At 33.5% G+C, this 27,180-nt stretch overlaps 3 protein-coding genes across 4 annotated transcripts; 1 reads left to right on the forward strand and 2 right to left on the reverse strand.

Moving 5' to 3' along the window:
* Positions 1–3,977: 3,977 nt before the first annotated feature.
* Positions 3,978–5,955, reverse strand: LOC7485923 (uncharacterized). Its single transcript, XM_024606814.2, has 2 exons — positions 5,509–5,955; positions 3,978–5,298 (listed from the first exon to the last, which is right to left on the reverse strand). Exon 2 carries the CDS (start codon positions 5,259–5,261, stop codon positions 4,098–4,100), a length of 1,164 nt encoding a protein of 387 aa, XP_024462582.2. The 5' UTR covers positions 5,262–5,298; positions 5,509–5,955; the 3' UTR covers positions 3,978–4,097.
* A 6,779-nt stretch (positions 5,956–12,734) lies between these two features.
* Positions 12,735–15,427, forward strand: LOC7485924 (uncharacterized). The gene is made up of 8 exons (XM_002311370.4): positions 12,735–13,238; positions 13,540–13,620; positions 13,722–13,781; positions 14,273–14,316; positions 14,505–14,547; positions 14,653–14,724; positions 14,808–14,909; positions 14,995–15,427. Exons 1-8 carry the CDS (start codon positions 12,834–12,836, stop codon positions 15,112–15,114), a joined length of 927 nt encoding a protein of 308 aa, XP_002311406.3. The 5' UTR covers positions 12,735–12,833; the 3' UTR covers positions 15,115–15,427.
* Positions 15,428–18,539: 3,112 nt separating this feature from the next.
* LOC127905699 (choline/ethanolaminephosphotransferase 1-like) lies at positions 18,540–25,437 on the reverse strand. 2 transcript variants are annotated; one of them, XM_052455505.1, is made up of 20 exons: positions 25,250–25,437; positions 24,887–25,047; positions 24,745–24,754; positions 24,580–24,630; positions 24,419–24,496; positions 24,253–24,328; positions 24,135–24,157; positions 23,959–24,059; positions 23,647–23,741; positions 23,439–23,507; positions 22,367–22,436; positions 21,841–21,904; positions 21,718–21,758; positions 21,533–21,617; positions 20,490–20,552; positions 19,922–19,980; positions 19,761–19,813; positions 19,478–19,550; positions 18,843–18,884; positions 18,540–18,704 (listed from the first exon to the last, which is right to left on the reverse strand). In XM_052455505.1, the coding sequence occupies exons 2-19, from the start codon at positions 25,021–25,023 to the stop codon at positions 18,863–18,865; spliced, it is 1,170 nt and encodes a 389-aa protein (XP_052311465.1). In that variant the 5' UTR covers positions 25,024–25,047; positions 25,250–25,437; the 3' UTR covers positions 18,540–18,704; positions 18,843–18,862. The 2 variants fall into 2 exon arrangements, with proteins under 2 accessions (XP_052311465.1, XP_052311466.1); XM_052455506.1 differs by lacking the exons at positions 24,745–24,754; positions 25,250–25,437 and having other exon boundaries at positions 24,887–25,034.
* Between the last annotated feature and the right edge of the window lie 1,743 nt (positions 25,438–27,180).

Consider the following 27,180-nt stretch of genomic DNA (forward strand, 5'->3'; position numbering starts at 1 on the left):
TTTCTCCGACACATAGCAAGAAAATTTCTTCTTCTTTTCAATTTCTCCAAACTCTTCTACCCTCTTCGCCTTCATTTGCCTCTCACTCCCATCAACCCACCCTAACCTCTCCTGCTCCCACTTGATTTTCTCAGCAACGATTAAACTCAATCCCAATCCATTGCTAGAACTCTTGAACCACATTATCCCGTCAACCAAATTCTTCTCTAGAATTTGTTCACAATGTCTTGCCCACCAACAGCAACCAGTTCAAGCTCTACAACAACATTCACAGCCACATCCCTGCCTTCACAAGCAAAAAATTGTTTCCAATGTTGCTCAAGTGTCATCTTGTGAAAAAGGCGACCAATTCAACTTATCTTTAAGTGTTCCTTCTTTGGAAAACATGAAAGGACAGTAACGCTTTTCAACTACCACAGATTTATAGCTTTTTTTTACAATGGAAAATTCAAGTCTGGAAGGCGGGCACGGAGAGCTGTGTCAAAGCATGGTGATTCATTTAACTTGAAATCAGTTTTAGTTGCTCTATAGACACCCTAACATTTTCTCCTTAACTAAGCACTCGAGAGGGATTCCATCTGTAGCTACAGATTGGGTGAAAAAGTCACCTGAGCCTTGACGTTGAATCTCAATTAATTGCTGGTATAGATTCCGAGAGTACAAAGGTTTCGGGTCTGCTTCATTAGTAAACTTGAAGCAACGACATGTTTCGACGTGCGTCCTCCTTGGAGCTCGTGTAAGCTTTCCCTGAATGCCAATTTATGCTTGGACGTGATTAGCATCAGCGCATGTCTGTAATGTACAGATGAGTACTTAAACAAGCAAGCTAACTCCCTGTTTTTTTTTTCTTTCAAAAACTGAAACATTAATCGGTATATATAAGCCAGGACTGCACATTTTGTGGTCCTAGAGTACTCATGAAATCCATGTAAGTTCCATGCTAATCCTAGAATCTTGGCATTATCAAGAATAATTTTGGACTATTAACCAATGGTTTAATCCATAACCCCTTATATAATGTGCAACAAAAAATAATGAAAGAGAAAGAAAATTAAGAAAAAGACTAAAAATAATTAAATTGCAGTTACAGGATAATTGCACAAACCCAAGGTGCTTCCTCCCATATCGCTGGATGACATGGTATTTATTGGAAGAAAGTGGGTGGTTAAAAAGGGTAATGAAGAGGACATGGTTTTTAGATTTTTTTATTATTATTATTAATGTTAGTGTCTGAGCTAGTTTGTGTGTACCTTGACTAATGTCACGGGTCTTAAAATTAACAACCATGTAAACTTTCAATAATATTAAAATTTATTAGACTCGAACTAGTAATATTTAGAAAGCAAACCTAAATCTTAATGATTTAAATTATATCTTTTACATGTATTTTAAATATTATTGGGTGTTCTGAATGTCTTGTCACGTAATGCATTTCTTAGTCAGTTCCCTTGAAATAGAAAAAAAAACCTTATAATAAGGAAAACTACATGGCAAGTCTATGTGCTGGATAATCATTGTAGGCAATATGCAGAAAGTCAGAAGTTTTATATATATATATATATATATATATATATATATATCATGAGCCAGCGTGCGAATCGAAATTAGATTTTCACCCTTATAAAATGGGATTCACACCCTATGATCTATGGCCATGAGTATTATTAAACAGATAAAGTCAAACTAGAAATCACATGGAAAGCATACCTGGCTTCCGTCCACTTTATCTACTTGGACACCAACATGGTTCAGAAACTCAAGAGTTGCTTTAGAAGATATCTCCAGCAGCCGCATGAGTATTTTATGCAACAAATAATGGGGATTTTCTCATGTTTAATTATGTTAATCTAAACCGTAAAATTCAAAATAGATGAAATCGATTTAGAACAGGTTAAATATATAATCAATTTTTTATTCTCTCGTCAAATAAATCTAATTCATTAAATTCAAAATAAATTGTAAGATTTGGAACATTATTAATCATATTATCCTCTAAATACAAGAGGATTTAATTCCATGAAGTACCTCAATGATGATTTCAAGAGTACCATTTAATTTTCCTTGTCAATCATGTCCCTTGAGATTATTTTTCAGGTGATATCATAAAAACTCTGTCCGTCTCGATGTCACGTGAGCATTTGAATTGGATGCAATTTCCTTGAAAAGTAAAGAGAACAGAGAGAAAAGGACACGGCGGATTACGCTTGCTTCTTTTCTCCGTGGAGGAGATCAGGACTCAGGAGACGGAGGCTTGAACATAAGCGGTCGCCACTCGCCAGGTGGCAATGCACCTGATTATTCTTAGACCTTGTCCTGGAGAGACAGTGATATGGTGGTCCAGAGGAAATAATATTTCTCCTCGGAAGTCATTCTCTTTTCCTTTTTTTTTCCTTATCGATTTCAAACAAGTTTTTTGTTTTTTTATAGTAGAGAGCTGGGAACATCTTTTTAATATTTTATCAGTTTTTTAAAAAATTGAAGAGTTGGAAAACACGTGTTTTCAAGCAAATAATTTTTATTTTCAAATAGCAAGTGAGTTTTTTTATTTTCATGAAATAAAATTCAGAAAAAAAGAAAACAATTGCACGGGTAGATAAAAAAATAATCCTACATGCATTTGGAAATTAACAGGATATATACACATGAGACTATGAGAGCTAAGTACTTATTGGTTGGACAAGTTCGTTATGGATTTGGTTCATTAAACAAGTTGATATATAATTGGTAAACTTGATTCGTCCCCGTAAATTTACTTCACAACTTCAATCCTGGAAAATGAGTTGTATTTCAAATTAAATCCCTCTCGTATTCAATTAAAATACCTTGGTCAGCTTAGCCTAGCTCAATTCAAATATTCAATTGGGTCAGATGTGAAATATAAAAAACAAATAAAGAAAAATTAAAATCACGTTATTTAGCTCTCCATCTTTATTTTTTAAAAATAAGTGGGTTTACCAGGTACGACTTTTAGCGAGTTAGACTTGGAATTATTCTGTCAATTGTAACGCCAAAACAATAAAATATGTTATAACAAGGTAAAATAATTTTTATTTTATTTTTTATATTAATATATTAAAAAAATTAAAAAAATAAATTTATAATAAAAAATTTCAAATTTTAACAAAAATCATGATGAAACTCAATATCAAACCCTCTCTAAGTATATGTTATTGTATTTCAAAAATGTTTTTTAAAATAATTATTTTATTTTTATTTAAATTAGTTTTTTTATTTTTTTTAATTATTTTAATATGTTAATATCAAAAATAAATTTTTTAAAAAAAAATTTATTTTAATTTATTTTTATAAATTGTTTTTTAAAAAACCACTATTATTACAATATTAAATATTCTCCGTATAGATTTTCGTCCAATGGACTGGTTTCGTATAAAAATCTCGGAGGCCGAAAGCCGTGAACGAAAAGCCTAAACCAAAACAAAGACCAGATTCAAACGGTAAATGACCTGAAAGCAAAGAATAAAAAGACAGTGTTCCAAATTAGCACTGCACAGTCGATGAGTTCGGTCCTTGGTCGTACTATTTTATAATTGGCGGTACGAAGCAGGTCAACTAATTTTTTTAAGTTAACAAAAATATCTAAATGCTATTAACATATTTAATAGTAAAAAAATTAAATGATGTGCAGTTAATTTCATGTGAGCTGATTAATATGAAAATAATGTAGATATTTATTAAAAATATAATTTGATTAAAAAAATTAATATAATATATTTTTAAAAAATATAGTGAAATAAAAATATATCTTATCAACCTTGATCAACCCATGTTAATCTATTAAATTTGCTATCTAGATTATAAGATCAACATAATCCTCATATAAAATAAATTGAAATAATATTATAAGATTTATTTTTTAATAAAATATAATAAAATTAAAAAAATTTAATTAAAATACTTTTTTCTTTTGTATTTTCTAGTATAAACTCTAAAGCCATCAAACTCGTTTCTGCTAGCTATTTGTTTTTAACTCGATCAACATAATTACAGAATCCATCATACACATGGAAATACAAAAGCAAAAATCAAGATTTGGTCTAATTAGTAATTAATTAACCTAGGGGTCTGACCACAGAGTCTTAATCTTTCTTGTTTGAACTTGGATGCTGCCTGAAAATCCATCTCCAACTCTTGAAACTTTTTCTGCTCCTTTTGATTCCTCTGTCACTGACTGTGATCCTGCAGGAACTCCCATTACTGCAAGGCCCATCTCCCATTAGACTCCCAAACCCTCCATATTGATCCTGTGCCACAACGTCACCGCCTCTCATGCTCCCAAAAGCAGAGTTTGAGTCCGACGAAGAGACCATTTTTACGGCAGATAAATCTGCTTTAGACTCTGGTGGGAAATCAAACTTCAAGTCAATGAAGCCTGAATCATCCACGGTAGTAAAATTGCCCTCTTTGAGGGAAAACACACGTCTAGTATTAGCTCCGTCGTGACCAGAATCAAGCCTTTCAGACTCTAAAGCAGTACTAGTAGTATCTCTCTTTTCACCATCAAAGCCACTTTTTCTTGGCTCTGCTTCACTGAATCCACTTTTTCTATCAGGATCAAAAAGTAGACCACCATTGACACCCGAATTCCTGGCAGCTGAAATAGAACTCCTGGCAGCTGAAATGGAACTCCTGGCACCTGAAAAGGTACCATCTTCTGAGCCAAAAAAACCACCACCTCTGAAACTGCAAAGAGACCTGCACCTAGACACACCCATGTAATCAACAACCCACAAATCACTTTTCTCTTCGAGACCCCCGACACTGCTTCTATCACAACCCTTTCCTCTTTTCTTACTGAACAGCCTCCCAATCCCCCAAAACCCATTTTTCCGCTTGATCTCAACGCAGCTACTACTGTTCCTCTTGACCAAGAAATTAAGTTCATCTCCTTTCTGATCTCCGCTAGAACTTTTAGGATTAGCAGTACTACTATTAGAATGTAAAACTTGATCATTTTTCTGATTTTCATTTTCTATCAAAAATGAAATGCGACCAACACTGCCTACCTCGACAGTGCATGAATTACGATTGGAAGAGATCTCCGAGCAAGAGCAAGAAGAGAGTCTTTGTTCTCCACAATCTGAACACACTAGATTGACCAAACGGTCTTTAAGACAATAAGCACATATACCAACTGAAGACGATGATGGGTGTTTCTTGCATGGAAGATCTGATGAAGTACAGTAATCTTGATCAAACAAGTCATTGTTGTGCATCTCCACTGCTTTGCCTCTTTCTTTCATGGCTTTTGATGAAGTGCTACTCTTTAAATGGAAATAACTGCAAGAGCTCAAAAGATTTGTCTTCTTAGCTTGTCAAGAACTAGCGAGTGTGTTCAAAAAAGGAACTTAAAAGAGGTATAGCTAGAGAGGGAGGGAGGGAGACAGGGGAGATTGAAAAGGAGGTGAGTTGTGGTTTTTCAAGGAGCCAAGGTACAATGACATTAGAATGCAATAGAAATAGATACATAGACTGATATGGAGGCGTTACCTTTACGTTTTCTTTCCACAGACTGTACCCAAGCAGGGAGGAAAAGAAAACGAGTGATGAAAGAAACCACTAGGTTCCTGCAGGCTGCAGGCATAATTGTGTAGGGAAGTGAATGCAACAACAGATTGAGTAAAGCAGTGAGCTAACAGTCTAACACTCTTTTCACTTCGATTCTTCTGCACAGATGCACTTTGGCACTGCTACAGATACAACAAACCCCTTCATACAATTTTGCTGTTTCTTTCTGATAAAAAAAAAAAAGGAAAGTAGATTACATGTACCTGTAATCGTTAAACTCCAAAATATATACACATTATACATCTATCTACATTGTATGTTTTGGTTTCTAGATATCCTAAGCATATTTGGCAGAAAACATTCCGTCTTTCACTTGAGATAATTTTATGAGAAAACTAACTAGAAAGTTAATAAAAGTGTTCTCTTGAGACTTGTCATGGTTTCAATTCTTATTATATTGGGAATTGGAATTGTTTATATCCTATAATAATGAGTAATTAATTAACTCTTATTTATTTTTATTGTGGCTAAATTATAATTCCGTCCTTTTAACACTGACAACCACTGATTTCTAATCGTTTTGTTAAAAGAAAAGGAAAAGGAAGACGAAGTAGATATTCATACAGGTATATAAATCCATCATCCAGTCATGGCGCTTTATCAAGATTTTGCCACTCTTGAGTATTGTATTTATACGCAGAATGACATGAATTCCTTTCTCAAATACCAATTGTTTCATCTCTCTTTTTATTCCATTAGCGGGTTTATGGAAGGCACCCATCAAAAATTTCATGAAGAAGATTAAAAAAAAAAAAAAAAGTTGAGGCAAGGTTAAGGTAGCCCATGTCGTTTTCTATGTCCACTCCCTTTTACACTATTTTTACAAAGACACCTCCAAGATTATGTCGTTTTCTCACGGGACTTGGGCACGTGTCCAGCCGACAAGACTATGAGCTGTTGAATCCTTGGGCTACGATGTTGAATTGATGTATGATCATACTACTTTGAGGCATGCTGGATGCAATCAAGGCCTCAGAGTCTCAAAAAAAAAAAAAAAAGGAGAGAGAGAGAGAGAGTAACCGGGATTATGATGCTTTTCAAGTGTCGCACAACACATATGGGGCACCTTTTTGCGGATGCTCTTGTTTTTAGTGTCTGTTTTGAAAAATATTTTTGAAAATATTTTTTATTGATTTCACATTCTGTTATTGAAGATATATGTAAAGTACTCGTGTTTCAGTAACTATTGTTGTGGAAAACTAGCAAATTTTTACTTGAAAGCTAGCGTTGTATCTCGAATTTAGTAACGAGGTCACGGTGACTTCAAGTGATTGTAGAAAAAATCCCATCTTGGTGTGCGAAATGCCCTCTCGTCTATCCCAGACACAGCAGTTTAAGCACAGTAGCCTACAATTCAATCACAGTTTATTTCAATCGCAATCATTTCACAGTCCCGATGGAGGAGGTGGTAACCGCATTCCTCGACGCTATAACCTTAGATTAGATGCATTATTCGGTAACTTAATAGCGTAATATTGCATTATTCGATTTGGATAAGGCTGTGAACAAGTCGAGTCAAGCAAACCATCGATGCCTTCGAATTCGGCTCGTCTAGTTTTAGAAACATTCGAACATAATTTGTCTTGATGACATGTTTAAAACATGAGATTTAATTCTTAAAATTTGTCAGGGTCAGGCTCATCTTGAAATATTCAGCTCGTTTAATTTGCTTAATGAACTTATAAACAAATTAGACTTAGACTTAAAAATGCTTATAAAAATCTCATGCAATTGCAATATCATAAAAAAATATATTATAAACAGAGTATTTCATGGATTTTTAAATAAAATATATTTATATTTTTTTAACTTTAGTTATCTAATTAAATTATATTTCATAAAAGAAATAATTCTCTTATTACATGTTGAATTATTTTATTTTATGAAAATTATACGAGTAAAAACAATTTTAACCACATCCTCAAACGACTCTTATAAGCTTATTATCTTTTAACAAACCAGTTTGAAATGAGTCCTTAACCATGGAAGTTGCAGGAGACTCTTGAACAACATGATTCATTTACAACCCTAACTATATATTATAATACATACATGTAGAAGGAATATCGAGTCAAACTTGTGTAACCATCGGGTTAAGAAATAAAAAAAATATATTGTATTTGGTTAATAACTATACCCAGGATGGTTGAATTTTATGTAAGAGGTATGCCTGCCTGAACTACGAGTTGAACTGCAGGTTAAAGAACTTAAGATTGGGCATGATTTCTTACAGCTGTGTCGAACAGACAAAACTAATCATAATACATAATAAATATTTTGAACAAATAATTGCTGTGGTGGTTGTGACTCTTCATAAAAGTGCTGAGAACACCTGCAATTATATCATTTTTTTTTTTCTTATTCCTTCTAAAAAAGAACTTTTCTTTGTTGGTTCCGAGAGAAACTCGATCGAGAAGTTAATGTTATCCTTTTTTTATGTTTTATTTTGTTTTAAAAATGTATTTGCTTTCAACCCTGTGATAAACTACAGTTATAATATGCTGCAGTTTATAAAATAAATAAATAAATAAATAAATCTGAGAACTTGTACTAACAGATTGTTTGGGGGAAGGGGAGCAAGCTAAAATGCAGAAATTTAAAATTCAATCACTGAAATGTAAATATGGTAAACCTCGGGATACTTTTTTTATTATTATTTATTTGCTTATTTTTCGTGCCACGATGCTTTTTTGCCCACGATGAAAAGCAAAGTAACATCATACAAGCATGCACCGTGGAATTTTTGTTCTCCTTCGACGAGGCTCGCTCTAATCTGAACGAGTTGAATTAGCTGACCTATTCACAGTTTTGGTGGCAAATTATTTGAGATTGTTGTATGACCTGTCGGTTATTATTTTAGTGGGACCCAGTAATAATAATTTAAGATTGTTTTTATTTTCAGTATTCGTTGTCCTGCATATATAGAAGGGAGGAGATCATACAAGGTACAAGTCGTTCAAACATGAGTCATGACATACTATGTAGATTAAGAAATTTACACATGTTAATAATGTTTTAACTATAAGTTTAATTTTTAAACCAGACGATTCTTGTAGTGATAACTTGAAAATGCGAGGCAGATACAAAATGTGTTCTTTTTTGTATATTTAGTTAATACTCAACAAACAAACATGTTTAAAATAAACCTTAAATCATGATGATACATCATTTATTCGTATTCAAATAAAATAAATTTGAAACACTCCAAACAAGCCTAAAATTTAATTCAAACGGGCAATTAATTCAAATGGGCTCAGGCACGTGTTCTATGCCCAACACTTACTGGAAAAATTTTATAAGATTTCACCTGGTCTTCCAATCCTTTATATTGATCAAATATATATTATTTTGAATATAATAAAACTTGAAATATAAAAAATATAAAATTATGTTTCCGCTACTTATATCCACAAAAAAACAAGATTTATTAATTATAAATAAATTATGAATTTTTCGAGCCATGGGTGGACATTCTCTTAATTTTTAACATTTTCAACATGTATATTTTTAGTGTCCATCTTTCTAAAATATCAGTGTATTTTTTTCTTATAAGGTTATTAATTTTATCATCAAAGAGTCCCAACATACATCAAAAATCTTATTTTATAGGTACCAACTACCAATCATATGATTTATCAAATACTACATGTTATTATAATAGTTACCAGTCGCTTAACTTACAAGGTATCATATGTTAGGATTACACTGCTGTTTACTTGACTTAAAAAACACCACATGCTATTACCATATATACTGGTCAACTTGATTTATTAGACACCAACTATTAGTAATTACTGATTTTTGAGGTTTTTCATATAAAATAATTAAATATTTTAATTCGAAATAGCAGGTAAATTTGTTTAAAATAAAAAAAATAGCTAATTATTTAATATATCAACCCCTATTTATATGCATCTTGAATTTTAGTATGGTAGAATTACGTATAAAAATTTGTCAGTTTAGATTCTAATCTCTTTCCACGAGAAAAAAGAATGGGTTTCGAAATTCAAATTTCTTTATTATCGATAAAAGACCAACACTAACAACCCAGAAAAGATCCTAAGATTAAACGGACAAAACATTTAATAGTGGCACGGTGCACGAGAAAACACACGGAGGGAGAGACAGGTATCCAAACTTGCACTTTTTTTTTTAAGACTTTCCGTCTTATCTGCGCTGTATTTTTGAATAACCAACGCCACGTATCTTTTGCAATTTATATATCCTTTTTGGTGCAATTTCTACTGTAATTTATAGAAATAATAATAAAAATATACAAAATAACCCCAAACAAAGATACAAATAGGGGCTATTCCAGGTTCCTACGGGGAAAAAGAATTTAGTGAAATAATATAGTAGTAATTTTTTTTATTAAATACCATAATTTATATTTATTGTGATTTCCAAATATAATATATAAAAAAGTCGTGATTAGAAAATGTGATATTAATTTAATACTGTAACTGTATTTGTTTTTGTTGGGAGAGAAGAGAGGAGGCTGGGGTTTAATTTTATTACACTTGGTGATTCTGAATCATTACAATACAAGTTATTGAGCTTCAAATCCACAACATCTATGGAATGTTATTTTTCTGAGCTGTGACAGATTAAAACTATACTATTTCTTCAATTTTTCCTAGGATGTCCTATATTTCCTTGGTATTTTTTTATTTTAATGTGGTAAATTGTTTTTTAAAAAATCCCAAACAGGTACAGAAGAAAGCGTGTTCTCTCTAGGCCATTATGTTAAGGACGCACGTCCCCCACGCATGCCCGATCCCAGTGCTCCATTGTTTTTGTTTATTATTTCTGGTCTGTCATTGTTTTACCAATGATACTGTTGTGTTTCCAATTCATGATTATGAGCAGCCCAGCCCAGGTATCATAAATAAGGTCTTCCTGATATTAACCCCCTAAACAAGCAACGTTTCTTTTTGTCTTTTGAATGGGGTTCAGTTCATGATTCAGCACCGTATTTTAATTCTTCACTACACGCCTTGCTGTCTACCTACCACAATGACTCTGTTTGTTCCGGACGGACCCATCAAGATCAAGCTATGCCTTTTTTGCTTCTATTAGCGTTTTTGGTAATTGTTTTGCGTTTCTTTTTAAAATATTTTTTAATTAAAAATACATAAAAATAGTATATTTTTTATTATTTAAAATTATTTTAATATTAATACGTGATTCGAAACTGCAAATAAATAATTTAAAGTATAGTATAAAATTTTAAATTTCCATGAAACACCACTCATTAGTGTACTGAACGGATCAAATTGAATGAGATTCCACTAAATTAATATGTGTGTATTATTTTTTTTAAGTGAACTTTAACTTGGACAAATTATTTCATTTTGATAGGATGAAAATAATTAGACAGTTCTGGAATGTATGTTGATTATAATATATAAATTAGTAGTATTTTTTTTATAAAAAAATGCTTTCTATTTTCATCAATCTTTTCATCCCGTCTAGTTATTTTGTTTCTTCTAACGTCTCTGAAAACCAAAATTAAAAATAAATTGAAAGGATTTTTTATATATAAAAATATTTTATTAGCACATCAAAATTATTATTTATATATAAATATATATAAATATTTTTTTTATAAACAAGACAATAATAAAATATAAAAAACTATTCCAAAATTAAAAAGATATTTTTATTTTTATTTTTATTTTTAAAAACTGCAATACAAAGCGGGGCCACCCGGAATCGCAGCACTAACTGATTAATACTTTATTTAAAAACCAGGAGAGTCGACGAGGACTTCGCAAAATAAAATGCAAGTTTTAGTTAATTTAAGTATTAAAAAAAGTGAAGAGCATAATCCAATATTAATGTCCCTAGTAAGTAGAGGTGAGAAAAAAACTAAAAAATTAATTAAATTAAAAAAATTAGAGAAAAAATAATCGAAAAAACTGAACCGTGAAAAAAACCGATTAAACCGATTAAAATTTTGAAAAAACCAACCGGTTCAGTTCGGTTTTGGTTTTATAAGTCCGAAACTGAAAAAACCGAACCGAACTCATACTAAAAAAAACCGATCCAAACCGAAAAAAACCGAGCAAAACTGGTTTTTGTCTTAAAAAACCGAAACTGGTCGGTTTGAACCGGTTTTTTTCCTAAAAACCGAACAGAGCCAAAACCGGGCCATACCAATTTTTTTAAAAAAAAACCGAACCGAACCGAAACCAGTCGGTTTGAATCAGTTTCTTTTAAAAAAAATATTTCAGTTTAGTTATTTTTTTAAATAAAAATTAAACTGAACAGAAAATTATCTTCCAAGAAGGAAAAAAAAACTCATAGAAAATCATAACATGTCTTTGGATTGACATGATCCTAAATAAATCGCGTGATTGAATGGCTGACTTCTAATTTATCATTGTTATTTTTCTTCAAAGGTGCGGTCATATATTTGAATGACCATATAAAATTTAATTTTAGTGACCATAGTTCATGGGCTTCTGAAACAATGGTCAAGCCCATCCAGATCATCCAAAAATAAGTATTTGTTGGTGTGACCTGTCTTGTAGAGTGAGAGGTAAGGATAGTGGGCCAAGGTCTTACCAATCACCCACTCCACCATGACAAGTTAACAACCTATAAGATAAAATGATGTGGGCTCAATAGCCCAATAGATAATGACATTGTAGCCCATGCCAAATTCCCTCTTCCCGGGATTTACAATTTAATTGAATATTAATTGACATATATATATATATATATATATATATATATATATATATATATATATGTGTGTGTGTGTGTGTGTGTGTGTGTGTGTGTGTGTATTATCTTATTTATATTATTATCCTATCTACTAGGATTTAAATGAGTAAAGGCTTTTGAATAATTATCTTATTTCATGGATAATATATATAATATAGACATGGTTAAATTTAATTTGAAATCCAACTTAAATATAATTTGATATATATTATACAATATACTTAGAATATTTATATATTTTTGAATTTAATATAATATTTAATATTGACATACAAAACACCCCCCCCCCCCCCCCCACACACACACACACAATTTTACTTTTTATTAGATATTAAACAATAATTGAATAATAAATATCTATATATACAAAACTTATTCAAGTATGAATATTTAAATTCCTTTACAGAATATATAAGTATAGAGAAACTGAGCCGTGGATTCCATTGCCATCCCTGCCCCCGCCCATCAATTTATCAGCACAAGCTCTGTCTGGTCCCTGTGTCTCCTGGAGTCCCATGAAGATCATGAATATCCTCCAAATCCACAACCTGAAACCCCAATTTCCTTGTACTTTCGGAACTGTCCCCCATCACTCCCTCTCTGGCTCCCTCAACTTCTCCCTCAGAAAATCCACCCGTCTCTCTTCTTCTTCATTTCTTTTATTGCTCGTTACTCCCATAAGACCCACCTTCAAAATCTTCACAGTTTCAAGAATTGAAGCTCCATTTTTTGAAAACAATAAAGAAGACGAAGAAGAAGAAGAAGACGAGGAGAGGAACTCAGCAACCAACTTAACAGAATTCGAGGACTTGGCCCCAGACGGTGTGGTTTACCAGAACACACTGAGATTGGTGGAGTGTTCAATGTTTGCTGCTGTCACTGGTCTCGTTTATTTCTTGAGCAATTCTCTCTCAATTGAGGTTTGATTTTGATTCATTTAATCAATTTCTATGTGGGTCTTTGTTTGCTTCCATTTGTTGTTTTTTACTATTATTTTTGGTCAACTGGGTTGCTTGAGTTTATTGCCGGTTTGTAGAATAGCTCCTCGAGTTAAAATCTTTAGCGCAAAAAAATTCTGGGCTGTGATAACTGTTAGTTTTTTAGTCACAATTTTGCAAAGAAACAGCAAAAAGAGAAAGAAAATTTTATCAAGGATGATTCTCTAGCAAAGCAATCCGTATTACTTGTCATTGCTTTTTAATGGGATTTGGTGTTTTGCAGAATTACTTTGGATGCTTCTTCTCTTTGCCGATAGTAATCTCTTCGTTGAGATGGGGTGTTGCGGGCGGAAGAAAAACTATGGTTTGTAACCATCCATGAGTAACTTTGCTTAGTTCTAAATATTGTCGATTTGGTCTATAATAGCACTCCCTTTGTGTTGAAATGATCTTGCATTCTGGCAGGTGGCAACAGCTATGCTCTTATTTGTTTTGTCTGGTCCAGTAAAAGCCTTAACCTATCTGGTAAGCACTCTCTGCATTTTTTGATTAGCAACATCCTGTTCTTCGATTAGTGTTGAAGATGAGCTTAAAGGATTTTGGGAATTTCTCGGTTGTTTTTTATGATGATCATTTGGATGCATTAATTGAATGACATCGTCGAACTTGTTTCTGGCAAAAATTAGCTACTGACAACTTTAATTACTCTGTACATGGGAGTTGAAAAAAAGAGAGAGAGTAAAACTTGATCTTAATGATGGAGTTCTTAACCCTTTACTTAGTTGTGGTGGGATTGTTTCTCGCAAGTTTAAGAAATGGTGAAAATAGAGGACGTGTTGCTTTTGCCAGGATGGTGAATAAATTTGTAGAAGTGTGCTTGAACTTATATTTAGTGAGAATTTCGAGCATCATATGCCAAATCTTTGTGAATGCTTACTTTCTTGCCTAAAATTTAAACGTGCTTTTCTTGAGCAGAATAGCTGATGATTTACTCGCTTGATGCATCTCTCTTTCAGCTAACACACGGTTTAGTTGGTTTCACAATGGGTTCTTTATGGAGGTGTGTAATCACAATCCTAATGACTTCTGTGTTTTTTCCTTCTTCTTTCTGATATTTGTTTGACTTCCTTTTTATGCTTGTGATTGTAAATGCCTGATATAACCAAGTAAAAATGCCTACTTGTTCGAATTTAAATGGATCAGCATGTGCTAACTTGTTGGATTATTATTCTTTTTGCATATTTTCAGGATGGGAGCGAATTGGGGTCTTTCGATTTTCTTGTGCACAATTGTAGTGTCTCCTCCCTTTGTTTTGACTTTACAACCCTTGTTTGAAGCAATGGTATTTTCTTGTTATTTCAAAAATTTCTGCTGACATACATTCTTTGGAATGCAGGCTCGGGCGACAGGTGCTGTGGGGTATGTCTTAACATCCTCGTTCTTAATAAGAGAAAACATACTTGCTTTGGTAATTAACCACATTTTACCCTGTAATTTTTCCTTAACTCACCATTAGGAGTTCACTTACAAGGTTTTTTCATTTGCTTGTAGATCACCATAAATATCCATGCTTCTCTCACATTCATATTTGCCGCCGCTGGTATTAATACCGTTCCATCAATGAATTTCATATATTCTCTCTTTGGAATTCTGGTAATTTATGCTACACCTTCCTCTCCCTTCCTGTTGAATGTTTTTGATGTACAACGCACTTAGTGTTATCCAATTTGTTTAACAGGTCGTGCTAAATAGTGGATTCTTTGTATTCTTATTACACCTTCTATATTCTGTGTTCCTCACTCGACTTGGGATGAAGGATTCACTAAGATTGCCAAGATGGCTGGAGAAGGCCCTGTAGGTAACAATTCTTTAACCATGACCGTTTTCCAGTGGCAAACCTGCTCTTCCCCTCATTAATGTACACTATGGTTGGGGCTTAGTTATGGTCCAATAGTCATTCAAATGCCTTTCTGTTCAAAGCCTAAATGAATTGAATAGCCAAACCTTATCATGCATTGAAAATCATTTGTTGTGATAGTGAAATAGTAGAGATGTGCTTAGAATAGACAACTTGTCTCAAGTTGTCCCGACTTGTGTGAAGATTAAATGATGCATTACTTCACTTGCCCCTGTTATAATTTATAATACGCGGGAGATTCTTTGTTTTTTCCTCCTTTCTTTGTACCTAGTTTCTAGGCGTCTTGGTGTGTTGAGGGTGACACGGTCTTTCGAGTCCGAACCCCTTCTTACCTGTTTTTCATGCACCTGTTAATCTCATTATTAATACAATCGCCAGTGCGTTCATAGAAAACGGGCTTCCATTACAATCTGATATATCCCCATCAATTCATATGTCGTAGAGAGCTACAGCATAAAAAAGAAAGGCAATGGATCTGATCACATTTTTATTGAAATAAAAAATTCCACTATCCGAAAGAAATGCTGTAGTGAGGCAAATAAATAAGATATATTGCATCTGAACTCACTAGTGGAAATTTTAAATCTAGTGCAATAGCCTCTATTTTTTTAAAACTAAATTCCTTGAAAGATGCCAAGGCTCTCAGAATAACCAGAAATAAATCTGTCATTACAAGGACCTGCGGGCTTGAATCTTGGCAATTCATTAACCTCAACTCCCCTGAAAGTTTTCTTTTTCATATCGTAATAAAGGTCCCAAGAAGTTTCACTCAGTTCCAACAATGGTACCAACAGAATTTCACCAGTATGAATAGAACGAACAGGAAATGGCCTTTGTAATCGTATCCAATTGTCATCAAAGGTAAGTAATCTCTTCGATCCATATCTGATTTTGGCAGTCCTTCAATATCCATAGTTTCATTTCATTATGTATGAGAAGATCTTTATAATCTATCAGAGCCAAGTAACTATTTACTTGAATCAATTTTTTGAACGTTATTGCATTCCAACCCGACAAATATCGAAAAATGTGAACGGAGCCATCCTCGGTGGAAATTCCATCGGGAACCTGGATGGACCGAAAGTTTTCATCCTCCAGATCGAACGTGAATGACCAATGCAGTGCTCCGCTAACACATGTAGATTTTCCATAAAAATCACACGGGCGTTGGTCGAAGTGATGTCAACAGGCAAAGAAGCATCCATCCTTCTCCAAGAGTTGGTTCCTGGAGTGAAAATCTCACGGTAATCCCCCAACACCTGCTGACCAGCATGAATTTGACAAAACTTAAAGACCTCGTATTCCTTTCTGAGAGGCTCCTATCCATGAAAGCAAGAAACCATAACGACATCAAATACACAAGAAACCATAAGACCTCGGTCCTACTTACCTGCAAATGCACTCGAATTGCAGGACCGACTTGCCTGGAAGTCTTGATAGGAAATCGAAAAGGATGATTTCACCAGGGATATGTCATTATTAGCTTAATGCTGTTCATGTTTCCACCCTCTGCTACTCTCCTCCCATTATTTTTTTTTTCCTGTTAGAGTTGAAGTGGCTTTCACATAGTAACCTAGCTACTACTATAACCTAATTTCTTTACTAATCCAAAGACAATTCTGGTTGATCTATGTTTCTTGAAACCCAAATTCTCATGTAACTGTACACCACGCAACCAAAAAGGGAAAAAAAAAGCGAAATTATCACTTCACAAGTCTAATCTGTGCAGTTCTTTAAGACCAGAGATATCACACTTTCAGAATAGCTCACAACAAATTAATTAATTTTATGGAAATGGGATGTCAATTCTCGCATACGATGAACTTCGACAGTCAAAAATGTTTTGGTTTGTACATAACAGCCTGCTGCAATGTCATATAATCAACCCGTCCTGCTCCGCTAGATGGTATTAACAAAATTTCACCTTCACGAGTTCGTACCAATAGGATTTTCGGTCACGTCATTTGCAGCTGTTATATTATATATCAGCTTCCCCAAATTATTTCCAACACACACAACGTTTCCTATTTACACTTGATCTGAAATCCCATGTAAAGTTATAATTCCAGGACTAGGGAAAGGTTAAGATTTCTTTACCATCATGATGATAATTCAGGGAACAAAAAGGAAGCTGATATGATATTGGAAATTAGAATATAAAGGGATTGACGATAACATGTAAGTGTTAAAAATGTTTTTGGAAATAATTCAGGTAAAGTGACAAATAAAAAGGGAAGTGAAATGGTTGAAAGCTATTTTGAATCCATGTGTTATTTTGTACCAGTTAACCCTCTTCATTTTTATTTTTGTTAATGTCAGCCCTTCACTTTCAAAATCATCTTTGTTTTGTCCTATCTTCAAGGTTACATGAAACCATATCATGACATATGTCAAAATAAAGATGAGTTCGGATACATTTCATGGTTTACCCTTGTTTGTTTTTGCCACCCAAAAAACCCATTTAAAATTTATTATTATTTTTATATAATTTTATTTTGATATATTAAAGAGCCAAACTCTGTTAATATAATGTAACCTGATGACTTCGATAATATTGGAAACTCTGTTAATATAATGTAACCTGATGACTTTGATAATATTGGAGATAATGATAGGGATTGTTTTTTAAAATATTTTTTATTTAAAAATGTATCTAAACAATATATTTTTTTATTTTTAAAAATTTATTTTTAATATTAACATATCAAAATAACCTAAAATTATTAAAAATAATATTTTAAAGCAAAATAAAAATTTTAAACACTTTTTAGACGCAAAAACAAACACAACTTAGATTTCCTTTATTACCAAACAAAATGATTTTGAAAATTGAGGGTGGGCATAAGTATAAATAAGAGGGGGGAAATAGGACCTATAGAAGCTCTTCTATTGCCGAGGAGAAATGTTACTACGGAGAGATGATGATTAATGTGGATAAAAATGAAAAAGCAAAGAAAGAAGATATTAAGTCATCCTAGCCATTAGATCGAAAGAAAATCCACGGTCGCAAGTTTTACTCATTAGATTCAACAAACAGTTTAATAGAAACACATCATGTGGCATCAAGTGAGAATATAATCAAGACAGTAGCATATCACACTACTATGGTTGGTTGGTTATCAATTTTCTGTGACTAGAGACCATCATTTTAATCCTTTTAAAAGACCCACCTCTGAAATGAAACCAGAACTCCGACATCACTGACATGAGGAAACCTATGAAATGCCCTGGATGAAACAGCCAGGGCTCAACCGTGCAGGTAGCGTTACCAGGCACAGGATTCAACAGCTAAATGACTCTCCCTGAACTGAACTCAACTCATCCAGAAATAGACATAATAGCACCCACCCCCATTGAACACAGCATAGAAAACTCTGGCATCCACTATAAATTTCAATATATAACGATGCTTAAAAAGTGTGAATTCCTCAGTTCACCTACTCTATTATCACACTAGTTGAATAGTCTGTAACAGAGGGGGGTAAAAGTAACATGACAGATAGTTTGCCCCGTTGCTCCAGAATTGCCAGCTGAAAAAATTCATAATGAAGCATATGAAATCACAAAAACCTCGGATACAAGATGGAACTGTAATCAAACCATATAGCATACTCCAAAAATTTGAATACAGTTAACAACAATTAGAACATAGGTTCGGAAGGACATACCAAAATCAGAACTATCGTTTTCATGCCTTCTTCCTAGTTATCCTGTAAATTAAGAACAGAAGCAATTAAAAACCAAGATGTTGTATGCAGCTATATCATAGCTAATAAGCACATTTGAGAAACAACTTGGTTGTAAAAGTAACCAAATATCCCAACTGCGAAAAGCATACACTTCTATTAAAGAGCACCATGAATGCCACAAGCAGATGAAAATCAGATTGATCCACGTGTACTCAAGCACACTCAGCAGACTTCAGAGAATCAAATACCAAGATCAGCCATAATAATAACTAAACCTTGAACCAGACAGGTTTTGACCAAATGCATCTTGTTCAATAATTGCAAAAAACTAACCAGATGTCCGTAGCCCGATTGTGCAAAACATCTTTGCTAGAACATTTTTTAACCCCACTTAGTTCACATAATTTAATTTGGCTTGGTTTTTTAATAGTAGTCATTGGTGTTGCTCAGATTTGAATTCAAAAAATAAAATCATTTTTGGTTCAGTTAGGTCTAATGAGCTTTCAATCCCAGTTGGATTATGCTGAAACCTTTACGACTTTTTTATCTGAATTTTCCTCACAAACTGGACCCAACCGAACCATGAACACTCCTAGGTACAAGCAGATTCTCACCTGAAGCAGCATATTCCCAGAGCTGTTGTAATTTCATGGATGACAGATGTGGCTAAGTGCAAATAGAGTCCCACTGAGTTCAGAAAAAGAATTGTAAGGTATAAAACAAAACTGTAGCAGCACATGGTAAGAGCAATATGAATTATTGCACCAACTCAAAACTTAAAAATGCAAAATCAGAAAACAAAACATTGATTAACTTGTGCAGAACGGTTTCTAGTGTAAAACAAGCAATTAAAGACATATCACCACTATAAACAAAACCAACGTAACAGGCGCTTACTTGTGAATACACAGTAACCAAGAAGAACCCAGAACTCATCAACTAAAGCAACTCTGCAATAAAAGGTTTTCGTAAAGTTAACACGACAGTCAAAAATAGATCAAATAGATGCCTATTGTTTAACATCAGAGACTAAAACAACATGACCAGTGACCACTTACCCATCATTCAGTCTGGCTGCGAGTGCATTTGCGATGGCAAATGGTAGATATAACAGAGACTGCAGGAAAAAATACTTGTAACTTACTTGTGCAGCACTCGTTTGTTAATTAAGTTTACATATAAAATAAATTTCCCAGGAATGATGTTGAGAACTGAAAAACAGCAGAAATGGAAACTTCGGTGGGAAAGGAAATTCAACAATAACCAGTTTGATACTAGAGGTAAGAACACCCAATAGTCCTCCCACAAGTATTCCTTCAGAACATTGATATGAATACTTCATGGAGAACAAGTCTGCATTATTTTATTGCTCAGAACATATTAACTCTAATAAACGAGCAATTGTTGTGTCTCATAAGTGCCAGTGAAACAGCTCAAGATAGGGCAGAACATTTGTTGGATATTTCAGTGAATTATCCAAAAAGTTAATATACATTAGACTTGAGAGATCTAAATATTCCTGCAATGCTGGTGATATACACCAGAATCTCAAAATTTTCTATTAAAGCATAAGGACAAACTTTAAGACCACAGATGTTTAATAGTTGAGAACTGAACAAACCATACCATACACATGTTGGTTTTCAATCCCTTCGGTTCATCACACAAGTGAGACAAAATCATCCTTCCCTGTCAAATGAAATTTCCTCTCAGAAATGGTACAATACAAGTCAAACGTTTGCACTTTGCAGCACTTGTATAATTTAGAAAATATTTAAAAACAGGAGCATGCACAAATGAATACCATTAGATCCCAGTTCCCCAACACCCACTGTAAACACATCATCAAGAACATACAAAACTTTTGTTTGCATTTGGTTTTGTGATCCAATTCCAGACAAAAGTAGTAAGGAGCTGTCATGAGAACATATGCTAACTGTTGACATGAATGGATCTAATTTTATGTTGAGATACAACACTGAATAACATGTGAATGTGCATTCCTTTTGGGATCTGCACACTGATTTCATTTTCCATTCCTTTTTTTTTAGTTTTTTTTATTCTGCTTCAAATGCCTAACTCATCTGTAACAGAAACATATGCAATCATATAGCTAGAATTTAAAAGTTGACTGTTTGAAGCACCGCCATGTGCGAAACTTTAATCTGCATTCCTAGAAAATTTCAGACTTTATTAGATCCCTAATAATATGTGCTAAATCCACTTCAAAAGAGCATATAAAAGCTATGATGGGGAGGCACAACTGCATGGTTGTGATGAACCTAATTTGCACTGTATTCAAAAACCATGTGTGACTGCATTTTGCAACAGTGCCCACGTAATTTGAGTGTGTTAAGACACAGTTCCAAATTCGCAAATCCATAATGGTCATATGGTTAAAAAAAACCCTATAAAGTGTAATAGATCCCTGACAATATCATAGTCAATCTATTTGGAACCAGCTCCACCATTTTAATACAAATTCTCGCAACTGGCAAACTTTCAGGCAGAACACCAGACTGCACAGGTTTCTACTCCACTGTCCACCTCAATCAACCATCCCTTAGCATGACTAAACTAGTGGATTTCAATTTGAAAAGGAAACAGAACAGCAATTTAGAGAACTGAATGGAGACAGATAATTGTCAAAAGGTAGTCACGTGACTTACCACAAGAAACCCAAATGCAAGTCCAGTTCCCAATATGACCAAATGAGGATAGTTTGACATTAGATCAGATGGAGACAGATAATCCCTGCAGAAGAAGCAAGGTCCATATGAAGGCCAAGATCCTCATCTTAAACCCAATGTGTGTCAAGAACCACATTGAAAAAATATAACAGGTCGAGGCATACCACAATAGGACTCCGCCAACGAGCACAACAAAAGGGTAAAGCTGATAGCAATAAGGAATAATAAGACATTCACAAAGCTTTCACATAATTAAGAAAGGAAAGTGAAAATGGTGACAGAATTACCATTGCTAAAGCCAGCAACATGCTGCCTTTTCTTGCTTGAACAACCTTGTAGACATTAGACACACTGTAGAAAAAAGGTCACATTGCACAAATATATAACATTATGTAATGTAGATCCAAGATAACCTTCACCAAACAGCTACATCATGGCCTACATGTGAACTCTAAAGACACCAACAGTACAATCTATAACAGGCAATTCATGCTAACCAATGGCACAAATGACCCCATAAAGGAAAATTCAAACACATCTGCAACAGCTGAAACCCCTAGACCTCCACCACCCCTTCCAGCAAAAAATATAATGATGATGTCATTTTCTCAGCATGTGCAAGTTATAACTTCAGTTACTCTTTCTTCATAATTGAACAGGTAACCATAAAAAGTTTAAATAAATGCAATTGAACAAGAAAGGAAAAGATCATAACTAGGAACATTAGATGTAAATTATGTGTTACACACGCAAGAGAACTATTTTTTCAGCCATTTTAGATATATATATATATATATATATATAATTGCTTACTTGAATCCCACTGTAGGTATAACAGCAAAAGCTGTCATTAAAAACTGCACAACTCTGTAAGTAGGGATTTCTGCAGTCAAAAAATTAAAAATTAAAAAATAAAGAGCAAAAGAAAACTTCAGTTACACATGAAAAAGAAAACTATGAAATAAAGTACAAAGGGGCAAGGAGAAAACAAAATACAGATGCAAAAGGAAAGCATGAAGGAAATGACAAAGTTGTGTGTCAGCCGTTGTTCTAGGGCCTAGCCAAGTCCTTTCATTTAACATGTATGGTATCATTGCCTATTTTAACTAGTGTTTCTGCCACCAGGATTGAGATGATGACAAACCAAATAGAATCTACATTCTAGCACTGTTATATAACTTGGACTAGCTAAGTAGGTCGACCTGGAGCCTGGACCGGTCCAAGTTCATCAAAAAATAGGTGCGACCTGTTCGACTTGGTAAAACCCGTTGATTGTTTAAAAAAAAATCAGAACAACATCGTTTTTTATTCAAAAAAAAAAATAGTTAACCCATGTCGACTTGCCCTACCTGTGACTTGAGCCTTGCCTCAAGGCGACCTCTGAGTCAGGTTTTCTTAAAAAAAAAAAACCATAGTGAAATCCCACCAATTAAAAAGCAAAATCTGGAAACTCAAACATCACTTAAGAAAACACGTCTTACGGGGAAAAAAACACAAATGAGAAAGAAGACGACAGCAAATTACTCCATGAAAATAGTGAATGCTAATACATCAGAAAGAATCAAAGAACACAAATAAAAAAACAAGTGATGGACACGAAAATGTATAAGAGACTAAACATATATTGAGCAAGTCCTTGATCTGAATTGCATTATCAATCAAGAAAAATGTCAAACAATCACGATTAAGGTTTGCGCGCATAATCTGACATTATGCACAAAATTTTCTGCTAAAAATACCCAACAAATCTCATTTCAGTAGATGACATGTGAGGTGAAATAAAATCCTGGGAAAGTCATTAAATATCTCTAGCAAGGGAAAAGGTAGAAAAAAACCGGAATGATGCATTCATTGCCAAGCATTTTGCAAAATTGTAGACTCTTACCACTTACAAATGGCAACCAACTCAAGAATGGGAAAGACATCGCAAACTGTTGAGCCCACCACCCGGCACCTTAAAAGGAAAGAACTTGAATTGGAAGAAAAAGAGACAATAGAGAGAAACAAAATGGACGCAGAAAAAATTATCATGATATGCTATATTAAAAAACTGTGCAAAATAATCAAGGGTATTGCAGGTTTGAAGAGCTTACCGACTACAGCTGTAAGAAAATGAGCCATGTATATTAGCATCAGACCCTCTGTAGGTCCATTAATTGCTGGAAGAATAAGAGTATTGGTGAAAAAGCTGGACACAAGGAAGCAAAAATCCAAATTGTCAATAACATACAAAATTTACAAGAGTGAGAACATGAGGAAAATAATCAAACAAAGGACCCCAGTCAAGAAAAGAAGATGTCAGAAGGTCCGAGCAAAATAAAGAGAAATCTAAATAGAACTTATGAAGTCATATTACATCATTCAAATCCATAGAAAACAAATAACAGCAAATTTGTATCACTTACTTTTCCCATGTTGCACAATAAAATGGAACTGCTGAAATAAGCCAAAACCAGAAAGTATCTCTTCCACACATGGCAGTGCTACCAAAAGCCATGCTTTCGAACTGAAAAACAACAAGAAACAGATATTGAAACTGAATCTGTTGAGGTAAAAAGACTAGAGATGGAAAAATACACACCGCACAAGCAAGCGCATCACATCCTGCAATAAGTTGGGGAAAAAAAGCACATTAAGAAACAGTCACCAATATAAAATAGTTGGGGAACAAAGACAGTTTATGTAACAACATAAATCACCATGGTCAAAAAGCTCCCCCAGTGGACTGGACGAGTTTGTCCGCCGAGCTTGTTTTCCATCAACAGCATCAAAAGTCTGGGAAATTAAAACCAAGTCAGGAAAAGCCATGTCACGCACATTAAGAAAAGCATATTAACTACAATGCCTGAGAGAACTAGAATCAACCTGATATAAAAATAGAAGCAATCCGTGCGCAAAATGAACCCATCTCGGCGGAGGCGTATCCAAGCGAGGTGAATAAATCTAAAACACAAACACAAACCCCAAACTAGGAAAGAAAGAAAAAACATCTCCATAACTGACATTTTTACGAAATCCCAACTTACATAACCGAGAAATGCCGAAGTCACTAAGAACATAAATCCCATAAGCGTAATCTTTAAAAACAAAAAAAAAACAAAAAACATGAACAAATCAGGAAAAGAAACAAAATAAGCACAGCCCAATAATTTAGCATCACTAATCAAAGAGTAAAGTCCACTTTATCATACCATATTCGGCCTGCAGCAGATCCATAAGTAAATTAAATCCATTTTCACACCCAAAAAGAAAAGGTGAATATAGTGAATATTCTAATTTTAAATAAAGTACAAGAAGAATACATATCTATGTCGCATAAATGAAGGAACTTACGGCATCCAAAGAGGGAAGAGGTTAACAAAGCGAGCCCAAAACGGTTGCAAAACATATTTAGCAACACAAGAGTGATCTACTCCACTGTATTTGTATTTGTGCAGTGCTGCTATTCCATGTGACCCTATATATCCCATTTGTTTTCTTCTTTTTTTGCCTAGCTGCTCAAAAAGAAAACATAATCAATCAATCGGATCGAAACGAGAGAGTTTACATGCCAACCTGGATAAATTGACTGCTGAGAAGGAGAAATGGATCTGATATTTAAATTGAAATTGAAATGATTTTTTTTTGTTATAGTTGACAGACACAATAACAGAAATTGTTTAACGTGAAAATAAGATAAAATTAAAGATTTGGTACCGTTGGTAATGGGGAGACGGTGAGATTTTATTTCCTGGAGCGGTGAATTTTGGGAAAGAGACTGCAGATTTTAGAAGGCAATGGATTTATCTCCCGCCCTAAAAAAAGTAGCGAGGGAGAGGGAGAGCAGAGACTGTATATGTATATGTTAAGCTACTTCGCCCGTGTAGGGGAGATGATTCATCGTTTTTTTTTTTTTCCTGTCATTGTTTTTTAACGAGGATTTTTAGTTTTTTTTAAGTGTTTTTATATAAAATATAATATATTAAAATATTGTTTTTTTAAAAAAAATTTCTCATCAATCGTAATTCTAATTAAAATTAATATCATATTATTTTATATAAAAAGTAAAATCACCTATTTAAAAAGATATAGTGGCCGTTTGGGAGTGTGGCTGCGAGTGAAGTTCACCCGCAGCCACACATGACAGCGTTTGGTTAAGGAAAATAAAATGCATCTTGCTGGTAGAACCCACTAAAATTAGAGATTGGACCGCAGGTTTTGAGAAGCAGCATTTTGCTGCTTCTCGTGGTGGGAAAGGAACTTCAATAGTGGAGCATGGCTCCACTGTTCAGTGAACAGTGGAGCCATGCTCCACTGCGCACTGTTCACTAAGTGAACAGTTTTTTTTTTTTTTAACCAGCACTCAAAGTTTTTTTTTTTTGAAAAACTAGTACAGTTAATTAATTGCACTCGCATTGTTCACGTGAACAATATTTTTTTTGTTTTTTTAAAAAATTAGTTTAAGGTGAATTAAATTTACTCGTACTGTAATCTCAATTTTATTCATGATAATATTTTACCTAATTTTATTTCACGCAGGATAAATCATGGTAACTGTAGTTATTGCCGAATGAATTTTGTACGTAATGAAATTGTTGATTTTTTAAAAAAAAATCATGTTTTACTCAAAAAACTAGTATTTAATATTATTTAATAACACTACATAAATTAGAAGGATATCGCATGATGACGTAGCATTTGTGAAATTTGATCGCAATTCCAATTATGTTCTTGCCGGGTCCGGTCCAGTTAAAAAAAATTCAGTTTTTATTTTTATTTTTATTGTGTTCTATTCAAAAAATTAGAAGGAGATCGCTTGATGACGTAACAAAAAAATCAGTTTTTGTTGTTGCACACTTAAGAAACCATGAAAAATATAGTCATTGTTGGATAGATTTCGTATGTGATGACATTGCACATAGCTTAATGGAATAATAAAAAATATTTGATATCAATATTATTTATTTCATGATGTAATAACAGTAGTTAAATCTATAATATTTAAATTAAAAATCATTAATATTAATATATATTTTTAATTATTTTATAACCTCAATTTGAAAAGTATTTTTTTAACCAAACACATTAAACTACTTTTTCTTCAACCTCAATTTCAACTACAGTTTTAACTAAACACCTATTTTTTTAAACCAACCTCAACTAAAAGTACTTTTTATAAAACAATTTTTTTTAATTCACAACCACAATAGCTATCGCAATACCAAACACCATAGTTTCGACCTCCCAGAGAAAACTGGTTGAGTTCTTCTGCACTCCATTGATATTTGATTCTAAAGAAAGAACCTTCCAAGTCCCAATAAATGTCGGTAACTTTGGAAGAAAATTAATTGATCACGATTCTGGTGGGCCACTCCTCTAAAGTTCGAAGCGCTACTTCGACCGTTTGTTTACTTCGTTCTCTAGTAGCCTTTTTCGAGTTATCAAAAACAGTTATAAAAAATAAAATATAAACTCAAATTGTAAAATTATAAATAATTTTTTTAATTATATGTTAATAATTTTAATTAAAAAATTAAATTATATTAAAATTTGATAAAAAAACATTAACAATATTATAATTAATAATCGAGAGAGATAAACAATATAAGGCCCTGTTTGTTTGTTGGAAAGTAGTTTCCTTTTAGAAA

Source organism: Populus trichocarpa, chromosome 8, assembly GCF_000002775.5.
Source record: "Populus trichocarpa isolate Nisqually-1 chromosome 8, P.trichocarpa_v4.1, whole genome shotgun sequence".
Lineage (NCBI taxonomy): Eukaryota > Viridiplantae > Streptophyta > Magnoliopsida > Malpighiales > Salicaceae > Populus > Populus trichocarpa.

What these genes read in the sequence shown, in the direction of transcription:
- LOC7485924 (XM_002311370.4), top strand. Translation starts at nt 12,834, where the DNA reads ATGAAGATCATGAATATCCTCCAAATCCACAACCTGAAACCCCAATTT. An exon ending in ACAATGGGTTCTTTATGGAG is followed by an intron (nt 14,317 to 14,504) that starts GTGTGTAATCAC and finishes GCATATTTTCAG; the next exon opens with GATGGGAGCGAATTGGGGTC. An exon ending in CGATTTTCTTGTGCACAATT is followed by an intron (nt 14,548 to 14,652) that starts GTAGTGTCTCCT and finishes TTTGGAATGCAG; the next exon opens with GCTCGGGCGACAGGTGCTGT.
- LOC127905699 (XM_052455505.1), bottom strand. Translation starts at nt 25,023, where the DNA reads ATGGGATATATAGGGTCACATGGAATAGCAGCACTGCACAAATACAAA. An exon ending in TGTTGCTGGCTTTAGCAATG is followed by an intron (nt 21,759 to 21,840) that starts GTAATTCTGTCA and finishes TATTGCTATCAG; the next exon opens with CTTTACCCTTTTGTTGTGCT. An exon ending in TGAAAACCAACATGTGTATG is followed by an intron (nt 19,981 to 20,489) that starts GTATGGTTTGTT and finishes TTTTTCCTGCAG; the next exon opens with TCTCTGTTATATCTACCATT.
- LOC7485923 (XM_024606814.2), bottom strand. Translation starts at nt 5,261, where the DNA reads ATGAAAGAAAGAGGCAAAGCAGTGGAGATGCACAACAATGACTTGTTT.